Below are 16,044 nucleotides of genomic sequence, written 5' to 3' on the forward strand. Positions count from 1 at the left end.
AGCTGGGGTTGACTGTTCCATTGGAATCAGCCACCCTTATGTCCTGTTATATTTCATGTAGGATAAATTTTGGTTGGAGAGAAAGTCATCTCCCTCAAACTCCCAGATCTTCTCTCCTTCTCTGAGGATTAAGAATCACACTTGAATCAACAATAAATTTCATTGCTGTGTCATTGGTTTTTTTTTTTAATTGAGATGAAATTGACATCTGACATATAACAAATTTGACATATAACATCTTATTAGTTTCAGGTGTACAACATAATGATTCAGTATTTGTGTGTAGTGCAAAATAATCACAACAATAAGTCTAGTTACCATCAGTCACCATATATAGTTACAAATTATTTTTTCTTACAACTTTTACATTTACTGTCTCCCTAATGCAATACTATATTATTAACTATAGTTGCCATGCTGTACATTACATCACTATGACTTAGTTATAACTAGAAGTTTGTATCTTTTGGCTCCCTTCACCCATTTCAGACCCCCCCACCCCCACCCCACCTCTGACAACCACCAATCTGTTGTCCTCTGTAGTTCTGAGCTTGGGTTTTTTGTTTGTTTGCTTGTTTGTTTATTTTAGATCCCACAAATCAATGAGATCATATGGTATTTGCTTTTTCTGTCTGACCTGTTTCATTTAGCATAATGCCCTCAAGGTCCATGCGTGTCATTACAAATGGCAAGATTTTCTTCTTTTTTATCACTGAGTAATATTTCATTATCTGTTCATTTGTCGATGGACACTTAGGTTGCTTCCATGTCATGGTTATTGTCAATAATGCTTCAATAAACATGGGGGTGCATATATCTTTTCAAATTAGAGTTTTCGTTTTCATTTTTCTTTCTTTTTTTTAAGAATTTATTTATTTATTTGAGAGAGAGAGCACTGCCAGGGGGGGTGGGGGAGGGGCAGAAAGAGAGGGAGAAGCAGACTCCCCACTGAGCAGTGAGCCCGACGTAGGACTCAATCCCAGGACCCTGGGATCATGACCTGAGCTGAAGGCAGATGCTTAACTGACTGAGCCACCCAGGCTCCCAATGTGTGTTCATTTTCTTTGGATAACCTAGAAGAGGAATTGCTGGATCATGTAGTATATCTGTTTTTAATTTTTTGTGGAACCTTCATACTATTTTCTATAGAGGCTGTACTAGTTTATATTCCCTCCAACAGTGCCCAAGGGTTCTCTTTTCTCCACACCCTAGCCAACACTTGTTTTTTCTTGTCCCTTTGTTTCTTTGTCCAGGTGTGAAGTGATATCTCATTGTGGTTTTGGTTTGCATTTCCCTGATGATTAGTGATGTTGAGCATCTTCTCATGTACCTGTTGGCCATCTGTATGTCTTCTTTAGAAAAATGATTATTCAGATCTCCTGCTCATTTTTTAATTGGATTGTTTGAGTTTTTTGCTATCGAGTTGTATGAGTTCTTTATATATTTTGGATATTAACTTTATCAGATACATAATTTGCAAATATTTCCCCCCATTTGGTAGTTTGCCTTTTCATTTTGTTGATGGTTTTCTTTGCTGTGCAAAACTTTTTAGTGTGATGTAGTCCCACTTGTTTATTTTTGCTTTTGGTTTCAAATCCAAAAAAAACATCCCCAAGGCTGATATCAAGGAGCTTCCACCTTTGTTTTCTTCTAGGAGTTTTATGGTTTCAGGTCTTATATTCAAGTATTTAATCCATTTTGAGTTATTTTTTGTGTGTAGTGTAAGATAATGGTACCGTTGCCTTCATTTGCATGTGGCTGTCCGGTTTTCTCAACACCATGTATTGAAGACACTGTTCTTTCTCCATTGTATATTCTTGGCTCCTTTGTCATTAATTAATTGACTATATATATATGTGTGTGTGTTTATTTCTGGGCTCTCTATTGATCTCTATTGATCTGTTTTTATGCTAATATTATGCTGTTTTGATTACTATAGCTTTGTAATACAGTTTGGAATGAGAGAGCATGATGCCTCCAGCTTTATTCTTCTTTCTCACGATTGCTTTATCTTTTCCGGGTCTTTTGTAGTTTCATACAAAATTAGAATCATTTGTCCTACTTCTGTGAAAAATGCCGTTGGAAATTTGATGGGATTGTGTAGAATGTGTAGATTGCGTTGGTTGATATGGACATTTTGACAATATTCTTCTAATCCATGAGCATGGAATATTTTTAGATTTATTTGTGTCTTCTTTGATTTCTTTCATCAGTATCTTATAGTTCTAAGCACAGGTCCTTCACCTCCTTGGTTAAATTTATTCCTAGGTATTTCATTTTTTTTGATGCAGTTGTAAATGGGATTATTTTCTTAACATCTTTAAGAGCTTATTATTGGGGTATGGAAATGCAACAGATTTTGTATGATTTTGTATCCTACAACTTTACTAAATTTGTTCTAATAGTTTTTGGTGACATCTAGGGTTTTCTGTATATAATATGTTGTCTGCAAATAGTGACAGTTTTACTTCTTCCTTTCCAATTTGGATGCCTTATTATTTCTTTTTTGAGTGTTGTATTATTATTGATGTGAACCCAGTATCAGCTCATCTCCAGTGATAGACTTCTAGTTAATTCATACAATCAGTAATAATATACAACAGATTACATAGTATTTTACATTTTACAAAGCAATTTGCAGTACAAATTGTCTTATTTAATCCTTGTAACAAGACTGTAAGGATGGGTATTATTTTTAGCATTTTAAAGCTGGGGAAATTAAGGGTCATTAGAGTAAGTAATCTGCCCAAATTTCCAGTCCTGGTGAACAGTAGAGCCAAGATTTGAATACAAGTTTCTGACATGGAGCGTGGGATATTTAATTTAGTCTGGTCTGTATATGTGTTGGTCGTGAAAAACAAGTGTCATAATAGTGCCTGTTTGGTTTCCAAGCCTCAACTTTTACCTGAAAGCTTGAATAGGTGAAGGGGTTAACTATTAACTTCTCCGGGACTTTAAGTTAAATGATCCTTGAACCTATTATATTGGGTAGAGGAAATAGATGTTGGGCTGACCTCAAATTAATTTATCTTATTTCTGCCTGAGGTTTCTTTCTTTCTCTTTCTTTTTCTTTTCTTTTCTTTTTTTTTTTTGTTGTTGAGTGAATTTTTTTTAAAAATTGTTTTAAAGATTTAATTTTTTTAGAGCACTTTCAGGTTTACAAAAAAATTGAGAGTAAGGTACAGAGATTTCCCCATTTACCCTGCCCCCACACACGCATACGTGCATAGCATAGCTTCTCCCCTTGTCAACATCACTCACCAGAATGGTACATTTTTTACTAAGGATGAACCTACACTGACATGTCATAATCAACCAAAGTCTGTAGTTTACTCTAGGGTTCATTCTTGGTGTTGTACATTCTATGGGTTTTGACCAGTGGATAATGACATTTATCCATCATTATAATATCATAGAGTATTTTCACTATCCTAAAAATCCTCCCTGTTCTACCTATTCTTCTCCTAGCCCCACTTCCCACCTTTGGCAGCCACTATTCTTTTTATTGTCTTCCATAGTTTTGTCTTTTCCAGAATGTCATAGAGTAAGAGTCATATAGTATGGAGTCTTTTCAGATAGGCTTATTTCACTTAGCAATATGCATTTAGGGTTCTTCTGTATCTTTTCATGGCTTAGTAGCTCATTTCTTTTTAGTGCTGAATAACATTCCATTGTCTAGAAGTACCACAGTTTATTTTATCCATTCATTTACTAAAGGACATTTTGGTTGCTTCCAAGTTTTAGCAATTGTAAATAAAGCTGTTATAAACATCTGTGTGCAGGTTTTATGTGGACCTAAGTTTTCAACTCCTTTGGGTAAATACCAAAGAGTGCAATTGCTGTATCATATGATAAGAGTATATTTAGTTTTTTTAAAAAAAAAAGCCAAGCTGTCTTCCAAAAGGGCTGTACCATTTTGCATTCCCACCAGCAATGTATGAGAGTTCCTTTTGCTCCACATCCTCACCAGCATTTGGTGGTGTCAGTATTCCAGATTTTGGGAATTTTAATTGGTGCATAATGGCATCTTATAATTGTTTTAATTTCCATGTCTCTGCTGACGTATGATGAGGAGCATCTTCTCATGTGTTTATTTGCCATCTGTGTATCTTTGGTGAAGTATCTGTTAAGGTCTTTGGCCCATTTTTTAATTGGGCTCTTTTTTTATTGTTGAGTTTTATGAGTTCTTTGTATATTTTGAATAAAAATCCTGTATCAGATGGGTCTTTTGAAAATATTTTCTTCCAGTTTATGGCTTGTCCTTTCATACTCTTGACATTGTCTTTCACAGAGCAGAAGTTTTTAATTTTAATGAAGTCCAGCTTATCAGTGATTTCTTTCATGGATCATGTCTTTTGTGTTTCTATCTAAAGAGGCATCACCATTCCCAAGGTCATCTAAGTTTTCTCCTCTGTTGTCTTATAGGAGTTTTATAGTTTTGCATTTTACATGTAGGTCCATGATCCATTTCGAGTTAATTGTTGTGAAGGGTATAAGAGGTTCCCTTTTTTTAAGGAGAAAAAAATTTGGAAACTGGTAAGAAGCCATCTCCTTTAGCTGAGTTTTGTAAGAGAAAATTTTAAATTGGGCACATAATGAACTAAGGTGGCAACAAGCCTGAGCCCTGACATTAACCCATAGAATGAGGGAGAACAGCTCATTCGGTTAATCAGCTAAGACAAGAAGGAAAGCTGATATTCCTGACCTGGCTGCTTCAAAATAAGGCCAGATGCTCTGCAGAGCCATCCTGAGCAAGGAAAATACACGAGGCAAATGGTGCTCGCAGGAGGTCTCTGACCCAAAGAGGCCATCTGACTGTTTCTCAGAGAAATCAGAAACGTTGCTTAAAGGGGCAGCTAGACATGTAATTGCTAACATTTTGATTTTAAGTTCTTATATTTGCTTACAAAACTCTGCACCCCATTGATACATTTTCTAGTTATAAAATATATACCAGAAAATAGCTTTCTTCCATTTACTCCCAGAGGGAAAGATACACCTTGGTTTCCCTGACAGCTGTGTGATATTTACTGAAGCTCCTAAGTTTCAGGGCCTTTCCCTCCCTCTTCTGCAAAAGTGAGGATGTTGACTGCTCCCTGAGGCTCTCCCCCAACTTAAAAGTGAAATCAATGTAAAACGTTTAAAAAAGTAAAATTATATCTCACAATTGTAATCTTTATTTAAGGTAGGTGTTCTTAACTTAGATTCCAGGGGCCTCAGAGAATCGGAATCCGCTGAAATTTATGGAAAAGTTCATATGTTTGTCCCCCAAGCCCCCAAAAGTTAGGAATTGTCTGTCCCTATCTTTGATGATCCAGAGAGGAGATTGGGCATAAACAAAGGAGCAGGGGCAATAATTGTGATATTTGGCCGAATGACCAGAGCCTTAAAACCTTCATTCGCAGGGGTAATGTCTCCTCTCCTTCGGGAGGGCTATTTCTGGACTGCTCTAGGACATGGAGTGTACCTGATAAAATCTAGCCATATCTTTCAGATCTGTTCTCAAGGAAAAAACAAATCTAAAACCCAAATGGGATCATTACCAGCAGTCACTGAGCAGTGCTTTACTTTGTGTAAGAAGATGTCAGCTTCCTATGGACTTGCTACTAAGTCCAGAAGAAAGTGTTGAAGGAAACCAATCCATATGCAAGCATATTACACATTTAAAATAACCAACAGTAGAGTTTTCTCAGTAGCCACTACAAATAAACACATTGGTGAATTGGTGGTACAGATGTTCTTCTAAACCTGGCTTTTAGAGAAGGGAGCGTGTTTTAAGGTATGGGAAGGTGGAAATCAGAGTTAAGCACCAGACAGTTCTGCTTTCATTTCCCTCAGGTGATCAGTGTTCACTTGGATGTCAGATAAAATCCAGGGAAATAAAATCTTAAAGTCATTGTTCTATTCACAAAGGTATCTTCCATTTATTGCAATGTGTATAATGATCAGGTAAAAAACAAATGAGTCTGCTTCTTCCCAACAAATGCCATCCGAGATACTTGTGTGGGTATTTTCTGTCCTTTTTAAAAAGTTATTTCCTCATGAGACATAGATGTGTCATTTCTAAACGAGATCTCTTAAAAGAAAATATTTTTCCGAAACATGAGAATAAATCAAAAAATAATTCCATAAATAAAAGTCTTTTAATTTTATTTTTAGATTTATTTATTTATTTATTTATTTGAGAGAGAGAGAGCACAAGCAGGGAGAGTGGCAGAGGGAGAGGGAAAAGCAGACTCTCCGCTGAGCAGGGAGTCCGATGCGGGGCTCGATCCCAGGATCCTGAGATGATGGCCTGAGCTGAAGGCAGACGCTTAATTGACTGAGCCACCCAGGCACTCCCCACAAATAAAAGTCTTCATCAGCATCATCTAAGAGTATAGATTTTATATTACTTTCCTTTCCGCTAACATTTACCAGTATCACCTTGTTGTGAAACTTGCTTCTTAGAATGACTTAGTTATTATGGTCCTTTAGCCTTTTCATTATCCAGTAGAAAAAGCTTTATGAGAATAGCTCACAGTATCTTCCTTGCTTGCTTACGTTTTCCATTTGTAAGCATCTCTTCAAAGTGTTAAGGTAATCTAAAAAAGCTTCTGGCTACATATTTATGGAAGCAGCCTGATGGTGACCAGACTACACGTTGATGTGCATGTGTGTGTTTGTCCTTTCTAGTTTCAGATGGAGCTCACACAAGTCCGGAGATGGTCCTCACCATTCATTTGCTTCCCACTGATCAGCACCTGCCAGCGTTCCGGGTCACAGCTCCCCTGCTTGAGGTCAGCCCAGGAGGCAGCACTGCTATAGGTAGGAACTGAGCCTAAAAGAAACGTGCCTTTGGAAATGGAACCGTATTTCAGCAGCAGTCCCTGTTTAAACCTCTTGATGGTTGCCCAGAAAGAGTGACCTCTTCTTCCAAAAGGTATATGTGTTCTCACCTATACCCTTCCCTCTGCCCATTTCCATGCAAATAGAAGCAGCACAGAGAGAAGGAAATAGAGCTTTCCGAGGCCAGTGTTCAGTGATGGAATACAACACAGAATGTATTTTCCAGCCTTCAGGAGTTTGATTTGTTGCCGTCGCTAAAATATAAAATTAACAAAGGAGAGCAGAGACGAGAAGGGAGGGGAGCAGTTTCAGCGACTGCCCTTGTTTTCTGTTTAGAAGGTAAAGAGTAACCGGAGAAATGACAGATCACAGTAACCTTCAGAAGTTGTGATGCGTTGGCCCGGTTATTCTGTACGTAATTTTATTTACCTCTTAGTGTACTTACTCTTTAGGAGTTTCTTTATTCTTTCACCAAATACATTTTAAAAGCAAACAGTGGATGTTGTGATTTTTGTTAGTTGTGCTCTACAGATCCTTATCCAGTTTCTACCCTTAAGTATTGGCCTGAAATTAATTGTCATCCGATTTCTAAACAAGCCACATATACAAAGACGACTGTCGCTCCACCCTATTCTTTCTCACTTCTGTGATGGCCCTAGCAGCCATTGTTAAAACAACTTGGCTCTTCTGTAGATTCAGAAAAAGAAGGGAATAAATAATGAAAAGCAAAAACAGTTTCTGGGAGGATTTTCTGGAAGACTGGACTGACCTATATGTCGGCTTCGTGCCCTCATTTGTATGGAAAGGTGTTCTTAATTCAGAACTACCTACTTATAAGTTAACTTATGGAAGTAAGTTAACTACTTGTAATTTGGGAATTGACTGTATCATCCGTTTTCACTCTTCTGTGGTTGACTGGAATTCAACAGTGCCTTCTTATAACCATCAGATTGCCCACAGCGTGGCTTCCAGCCTGCTCTGAAGCTTTAATGTAGGCAGGGCATACAGTTTTTAATGTACACATCCTCTCACCATGATTTGTTTCCTGACTACAGGACTTCAGCTGGCAGCAAGAGATACCGAGATAGCACCTGAAGAACTCTTCTTTGAGCTCCGGAGACCTCCAGAGCATGGTGTGCTCCTTAAGTACACAGCCGAGTTCCAAGGGCCCATGGCCACAGGTAGCTGCTTCCTCTGTTATTGGCCTGCTCGGAGGGTTTCTTGCTCTACAGTTTTATGTCTCAGACAAGAAGTAAAGCAACTCTGTGGGACAAACTATGAGGAGATACTTAGAAAGGAAAAACTTTTAGCTCTTAGTCCATTGGCTGAAATAGTTGGGACTTCTTTCTCTGCGCCACCACCCACAACCCAAAACAATGAGGCTGTTTCCTCAAGTTGTAGGTGAAATTAGTCGAAATCGGTTGATTTATCTGGAGTAAATGCATTTAGAACAACCTCATACGAAGTGTCAGGTGCCGCTTTCTTGTGGTTATGGAGATGAATTTGTCTTCCTTAGTTTGCTATGTTAATCTTCACAGTATTTTTAGCACTGAAAATCTGATAGCATAAACTGCATGTATCTTCATCCATAAAAAATGAAACACATTTTTTTAAGTAGTCTCTTTGTGATGTAACACTGTGGTAGGTCATATGACCAGCTTTCCAAAATAATATTTCTTGTACTTTCTCCAATTATAGAAAAATAATACATGTTGATTGTTTAGAAAGTATAGAAAAGCGCAAGGAATACAGCTAAATCTAATTGTTTAATAGTTAGCCCGTATATATCAAAGTGAATATTATCTCTTTCAAAGTAGTCACTTTGGGATGCTATATGCTTATTTCAACAATGTGTACTTTCTCAAAACCTTTATATAATTCCTAATAGGCATGTAATAGTGCATTCTTTTGAATATCCCTGCAGAGAGAGGGGGGCAAGTCTTTGACCTTGAAGTTAGATAGAAGTTGAATAACAACCAGTAGGCATTTGGGAGTCACAAAGGCAGATTTTTAAAAATTTACCAAACACAAGAAATATCATCAGAATAAATTTCTAGCACCCTAAGGGAACTATTTAAGGAGCATTACCAGTCAGAACCCAGTTTCCTTAACATTATATTTAACCTATATTTGTGTAACTAATATATAGTATCTAAAGATGTTTATAAAACATTAGTTTTATGACTTTTTTTGAAGCACAATACCACTAGCACCAGTAAATCACAATAACACAGTGTCAAAATAGAAGGCTTAGAAGACAAAGACAGAAAATGAATAAATTCTTTAGTCTCATTCATAACACCAATTATTAGAGCCAATAATCTGTCAGGAAATAGAGTTGAGTAGAACATCCAAGAAGACCAATTCTTCAGTTGTACTCTCTGGAATCCTTGGGGCCCATGACGCTAAGAGGCATTTCTTATAAAAAGGGTTCCATGACCATGGAACACTACATCAAAAACTAATGATGTAATGTATGGTGATTAACATAACATAATAAAATAAAATTTAAAAAAAAGGGGGGGTTCCATGACCAAACAATTTTGGAATGCTTTAATATTTCTACATTGAAGATTCTAAAATTAATAAATCCTGCAGTTCAAAAAAGTTTTAGTTTTAAATTTTGTTTAAACCTATTTTTCCCAAAGTTATATGACCTTGAGACTTCTTTCACACACCTATGAAATCTATCACAAATTAGTACTCTAGACCTGCAAATTTGGATTTCTAACTTCAAGTATGTTTTTAAATTTTTAGATATTTTTTAATTTAGAAAAACCTTATATTTTCACCTAAAACAAAGACCTCTACAGATTCATCAAGCATGATTTATTTTCTTAACTTTTTCCAAAAAATTTCAGCGTCAAGATTAGATCCAAGACTAGGTTATCCTAAAGAATAGAGGCTTGGCCTTTATTCTCTAGAACTAAGAATGATGACTGGACCTTACAGAAGCAGATTTGAGCTCACTATGATTAAGAACATAAACAAAATTAGAGCTATCTCCAGTGGAATTAGCTGCCTTGTAAAACAGTGAGCCTCCCACCTTGAGACGTGTTGAAGGACAGGCTATATAACCCCTTTTCAAGAATGGCGTAAAGGGAATCCTATGTTGGGTGGGTGGTTGGACTAATTAACTTACAACTCCCAGAGTTTATGATCCTATATGTACTTTGAAATCCTGAGAACAAAGGTGTTATATACATGAAAAGCGTTACCCAGAAGTGATTGGTTTTGCAATTTGTTTTATTCTCGAAAGGTGACACTTTCACATATGATGATATTGAGAAAAATGTTCTGCAGTATCTACACGATGGCTCCCCTGCCCAGGAAGACAGCATGGAGATCTCAGTCACAGATGGCACGTCCACGACGACTGTGGAAGTGAAAGTGGCAGTGTCCCTGTCGGAGGCCCGGGGGCCTCAGCTGGCTGCTGGTGCCTCGCGGAGCATTACCGTTGCTAGGAAAAGCACAGCCGTGATCACCAGGTCACACCTTGCTTATGTTGTAAGTTCTTACCTGTGTCTTCTTGTTCACTGTGCCCTCTCCCTGGGCTTGACTAGAAAGCAATGCCATGGCTGAATATTCAGGGCAGCAGGTATGTGGCCAGATAAGGAAGTTTCTTCTCAACTCCCCAGTAGCTCTACTCCATTGTTTATTCTGGTGGCCCCTGGTGTCTCATGAGCAGACAAGTGAATCAACAGAACGTGAACGGAAACAAAATGAGACTGTGTCGGGATGGGTGATGGTCAACAGGAACAGTGCCCATGCCGGAAAAGCCTGAGTCCCCATTTTTTAAGCTCCATCCATAATATTTCAAATGGAAATTTTCAGGAAAGAGCATTTTAGAAGTACCTGATTCATGACTAATACGTAATTATATTTCATGGCCCGCTGAGAGGAAGCCCACTTTCACCAGCTTTGGTCTCAGGGCCAGCTCCACACAGAATGCTGGCACACTCCTTTGGCAGCGCCTCTCTGCCAGCTTTCCTAGGCAAGATTACTGACTCACCCTCCATCCCATGCCCCAACAGAAGCCGTGTATTTAGGACCCTAACTTGCGAAGTGACCCTGGTTAATTACACTCCTCTCCTTTCTTTGATTGTACCTCTGGAGCTGAGGATAATGAGGATAGTTAATTTTATTTTTCAGTTATGTGTGGTAAACATACACGAATTCTCTATGTAAACATAATAGTTTTGACAAATACCTTGAAAATATGGATGGTTCTCTGAATGGTAATCGTTCTTAGTATTGAATTTTTCCTTACCAATGTTAAAATTCTAACCAATGACTTGGCCTCTATCTATCTATCTATCTATCTATCTATCTATCTATCTATCTATCTATCCATCTATCTTCTTTTCTTTCAATACTATATAGTTTTAAGTAATCCTTTTCTGGACTAAAGAGTCTGGCTATAAAATCTAGTCCTGGATAGTAGCGTGTAAGATAAAGCATTAGCCTGGGAACAATTGCTTCAATTGCTTTAGCACAGATTTTCCCCTCAAATTGTCTTTTCTTAAATTATGGGAAACTGCATTCCACCCTGATTCTTCTCATGGTTCTAGTATAGTTTCAGAACAGCTTCGATTTTGTTTTTTTTTTCTAATTGACAGGTGATTTTTACTGTAGGTTATGGTCTTTTGAATCTTATGAAACTCATGAATTCATAAAAATGTATGAATACAGATTTAATCAATAGATCACCAAGGCTTGAAAAATGTTTGACAGGCCAAAATAGCTCTCCAGGAGCAGTTCCTGCCCATTAACTGCATATTATAAGCTGCATATCAAAACACAAGCCCATTGGCAACTGAACATGTATTTTCAGAAATTGATTGAATGTGAATTTACCCACTAGAGCAGAAAGACTCCAAAAGGACTATTCTAGCCTGCTGAAGGCATAGCATATTTTAAAGCCTTAGCTAAGTTATATACTAACTTTCTCTGAGGGTTATAGAAGAATGTTGAACTTAGTGTCATGGGGAAAATCTTTCCAGATATGCATAGTTAATGAGTTTGCAGTGAACATCCAGACAGGTTCAAAAAGCCATCTGAAATGCTGGTCATAAATGGAACAGAATGTAAAAGGATAGGAGCAGGTGAGCCTGTTTTTAATTAGAGTGTCATTAACTGCAAGAGGGTGACATGGTGTCAAGAGAGACAAGAGGCAAAAATGGGATCCTGTGTGATTTGTTTCTTAATGGTGGTTTCCTATACAGTTTGCTCTGCACTGCAGGTAAACAAGTAGTGGAGGGATGTTTTGTAGTTAGAATGGATGAGTTTTAAAGCAGGCTCACCACTTACAGGTGTAGTAACCCTTGGCAGGGTACTTAACTCTCTAGGACTCAGTTTTCTCATCTGCAATGTGGGGGGAGGAAGATAGAAGATTAATCTTAAAAAGCTAACAGCATTTCTATGCACCAGCCAAAAATACAATAGTTCAAAATATGATAACATCTCTAATAACATCACATAACACATATCTAGGAATAAATGTAACAAAAGATGTGTAATTTCTAGGGAAAATTGATACAATGCCCAACTAAAGAAAATCCAAAAGAATCTCTTGACAAAGTATTAGAAATAAAGAGAGAATTTACCAAGGGGTCAGATAGAAGATCAACAAAGCAATAGGATTGCTAGACATAAGCAAAAAATAGCCAGTAAATGTAACTAAAAAGACGACACCCCTTATAATAGCATTATAAAAATCTTGTCTGTTGGACTAAATCTAACAAAAACTAGACAGTACTTCTTTTTTTTTTTTTTTAAAGATTTTTATTTATTTATTTGTCAGAGAGACAGAACACAAGCAGGGGGAGAGGCAGGCAGAGGGAGAAGCAGGCTCCCCGCCGAGCAAGGAGCCCGATGTGGGACTCGATCCCAGGACCCTGGGATCATGACCTGAGCCGAAGGCAGCCGCTTAACCGACTGAGCCACCCAGGCGTCCCTAGACAGTACTTCTATGGGGAAAGTTATAACACTTAATTGACAAACATTTTTTAAAAACACCCAATAAATGATGAGACGTGCCATATGCATGAATAGGTAGATTTAGTAGCAAAAAGATATCAATTCTCCTGCAGACTGATCTTTCCATTCAGTTGAGTTCCAGTCAAAAGCCCAGTGCACTTTTTATGGATCTTGATAAGCTGATTCTACAATAAAGAATGAAGGGCCAAAATTCTGAAAAAGAATGATAGGAGGGCAGGGGCTTGCCCTATCAAATACCAGGATTTATTATAAACCTGCACTATTTAAAGCAGTGTAGCACAGGAATACACTAGAGTCCAGAAACAGACCGACACATGGGACTGTAATATAAAACAGATACAGTAAGCCAGATCAGTGGAAACAGTAGGAACTATTTAAAATATAGACCTGCACAAAATGATTATTCATATGGATAAAAGAACTTGTACACACTGTACACAGAGATTAACTTTGGGCAAATCAAGCACTGAAATTTTACAATTCTTTGTAGGATATAGGTGAATATTTTTAAATTTTTTTTTTTTTTTTAAGGATTATTTATTTATTTATTTAACAGAGATAGAGAGAGAGCATAAGTAGGCAGAGCGGCAGACAGAGGGAGAGGGAGAAGCAGGCTCTCTGCCGAGCAGGGAGCCCGATGCGGGGCTCGATCCCAGGACCCTGGGATCATGACCTGAGCCAAAGGCAGCCGCTTAACGACTGAGCCACCCAGGAGCCCCAAGGTGAATATTTTTAGATATTGAGAAAGGGAAGATTTTTTAAACTAAAAAACAAAAAGTCCTAACTATAAAGAAAAGATTAATAAACTTGACTATATTAAAATTAAATTTATATTCCCCAAAACCCACCAGAAATACAGAAAACAGACAAGTTACAAATTGGAAACAGATATTTGCAATACATATAACCAAAAATAACAAAATATAAAAAATTTCTGCAGATCAAGAAGAAAAAGGTAACCCAGTAGAAGAATGAACAAGAAACATTAATAGGAATTTCAGAGGAGAAACCCATAGAGCCAATAAATATAAAAAGAGATAATCACTCTTTTAGGCATCAAGGAAAGCAAAAAAGACTACATACCATATGATACCAATTCAATTGGCAGAAATTTAAAAGTCTGAAAATACCAAATGTTGGAGAGGAAATGGATCTGCAGAAGGTTCTTTGCTGATGGAAGAGTCAACTGGAACAAACCACTTTGGGAAAGAATTTGGCATTGTCTTGTGAGGATGAGTGGTCCTATACCCTAACCATTCCACTCCTAGATTCCTCTCTAAGAGAAATTTTCATATGTACACCAAATGATATGCCCAAGAAAATTCATAGCAATAGTATTTGTAATAGCAAAAATATTGAAACAAGACAAATGCCCATCAACAGGATAATATAACCTGTGGATATACTTTCTCTAGAGATGAACTGTTGCTGCATACAATGATATTGATGGATCTTAGCAGTCCACTATTGAGTAAAAAGGGAAGTAAGTCCCACAAGAGAAAGTCTAATTCTCTTTTCATAAGTTTTTTTAAAAAACAACTAAAAATACTTTGTAGTAATATATCAAATAATATCAAGAAATTCAGGGAAATGAGAAATAAGACCCAGGGTGATGGGAGGCCCAAGGACAGGGTAAAGGAGGAACACATACATAACTGTTAATTATCAGTGTTCTAGTCCTTGTGTTGAATGGTGGGTCAATAGATGTATAAGTAATAAAAACAAAATGAAAAATGAACTAATACAAAAGGGGTAAGAAGGTAGGAAAATTACATAAAAACAAAGTCTACATTCTTAGGAGATTTTTTGCATCCATAATATCTTAGATATGCCAAAGTAGTAATTTTCATTAATTATAAAAATAATTATTTTCTGAAATTATGATAGCATTTTCAGAAGAAAAAAAGCTAGCTTATTTCACACTTTTTCAAATCCAGCAGTCATTTGAGATTTGAAACATTAAAATAAATGTGCCTGACATGAAAGAAGCATTTCTTTGCCAAATTTGCCAATGTGGAATTTTGAAACTATTAATTCTAAGCAAGAGCCAGGAGCTCTGTCCTTATAGTTTATCACCATCCTAGAAGATAATACCTTAGAACTCTTAGCTGTCTTTTAAAAATTCTCTCTCAGAGGGTACTCACAGTAATATTAGAAAGTAGTCTGTTGGAAGTCTGCATATTGTATTTGATAACCCATGTGGAAAAATAGAGAAACTTTTAAAGTACAAATTTAGGGGAAATTTTCTGAAGTTTTACAACTTGGATGAATTTGAGTTTCCTTCCTTACTAGTGTCAGGTGATGTAAGGAGATATGGAAAATTCTGTGACCTTGCATTGAGGCTCCGACCTGTCTATTTAAAAAGGCCCCTAGGGGTAGAAGCAAGAACTGACTAAAATCCTCTGCCCCAGATCACCAGGTATCCTGAGCACATTCCTGATCCATACTTCAACCAGCTATACAACATACCCATGGAAATTTGCATTTCAAAGTACACTTGGCCATGCAATATTTATTTTCATTGTTGCTGTGGTAAAGTAAAAAGTGCCCCCATGTTCACAGCCAACTGCTCTAAAAGATGAATGACTCAGGGAAACTCTTCAAGAAGATGTTGCCGGCCTCCTAGATAGTTCCACAATATCCTTAAAGAAAGAGGAAATTGTTCATTAAGACATACAACTATTGTCCGCATAGAAACACAGAAAGCCAGTTTTATTTCTTAATAAGCAATGCAGAAGGAAAGTAAAATTGTCTTTGTTAAGATTGGTCATCCTCTGGGTAGAGCATCTGTAGGTTCCATCCTGATGGAATGAAATCCATAAGATTTCCTAAATTCTTCTGTTAAACTAAAATTTTTACCGTGTCAAATATTACTTAGAGTGAGTCACTGGCTAAACTAAATAACTTCCCTTCTTTCTGTTTCACAGAATTTTCTTTATCATTGTATTATATGTTATAATGGAATTTTACCTGTTTCTGAAAAGCAAACCATCCTTTGAAACTCTGAAAGAAGCCTACAACCGTGTTTATAGGAAGATGACTTATATCTCTGACCATGTTTTGTTCTTCACTAGATGCATGTAATAAAAATGCAACCCTGTGTGGCTCTTGTAGTAACAATAGGGCATCTCTTTGTTTTATGCCCCATACCTAAAGTGCATTTCCTCACTATTATCTTGAGCTACTCTGGAAAGAAGACATTATCAAAGAGGTATT

At 37.1% G+C, this 16,044-nt stretch overlaps 1 protein-coding gene across 3 annotated transcripts in view; it reads left to right on the forward strand.

Annotated features, from left to right (window-relative positions):
• Window positions 1–16,044, forward strand: part of FRAS1 (Fraser extracellular matrix complex subunit 1) — a 404,600-nt gene that overhangs the window by 302,141 nt on the left and 86,415 nt on the right. For all 3 annotated transcript variants that reach the window (XM_036104730.2, XM_078068823.1, XM_078068824.1), the window contains 3 exons: window positions 6,676–6,807; window positions 7,884–8,009; window positions 10,088–10,335. In XM_036104730.2, the coding sequence (XP_035960623.2) occupies window positions 6,676–6,807; window positions 7,884–8,009; window positions 10,088–10,335 (506 nt within the window). The remainder of the gene's footprint in view (window positions 1–6,675; window positions 6,808–7,883; window positions 8,010–10,087; window positions 10,336–16,044) is intronic.

The sequence above is a fragment of the Halichoerus grypus genome, chromosome 3 (genome assembly GCF_964656455.1).
Source record: "Halichoerus grypus chromosome 3, mHalGry1.hap1.1, whole genome shotgun sequence".
In the NCBI taxonomy this organism is placed as follows: Eukaryota; Metazoa; Chordata; class Mammalia; order Carnivora; family Phocidae; genus Halichoerus; species Halichoerus grypus.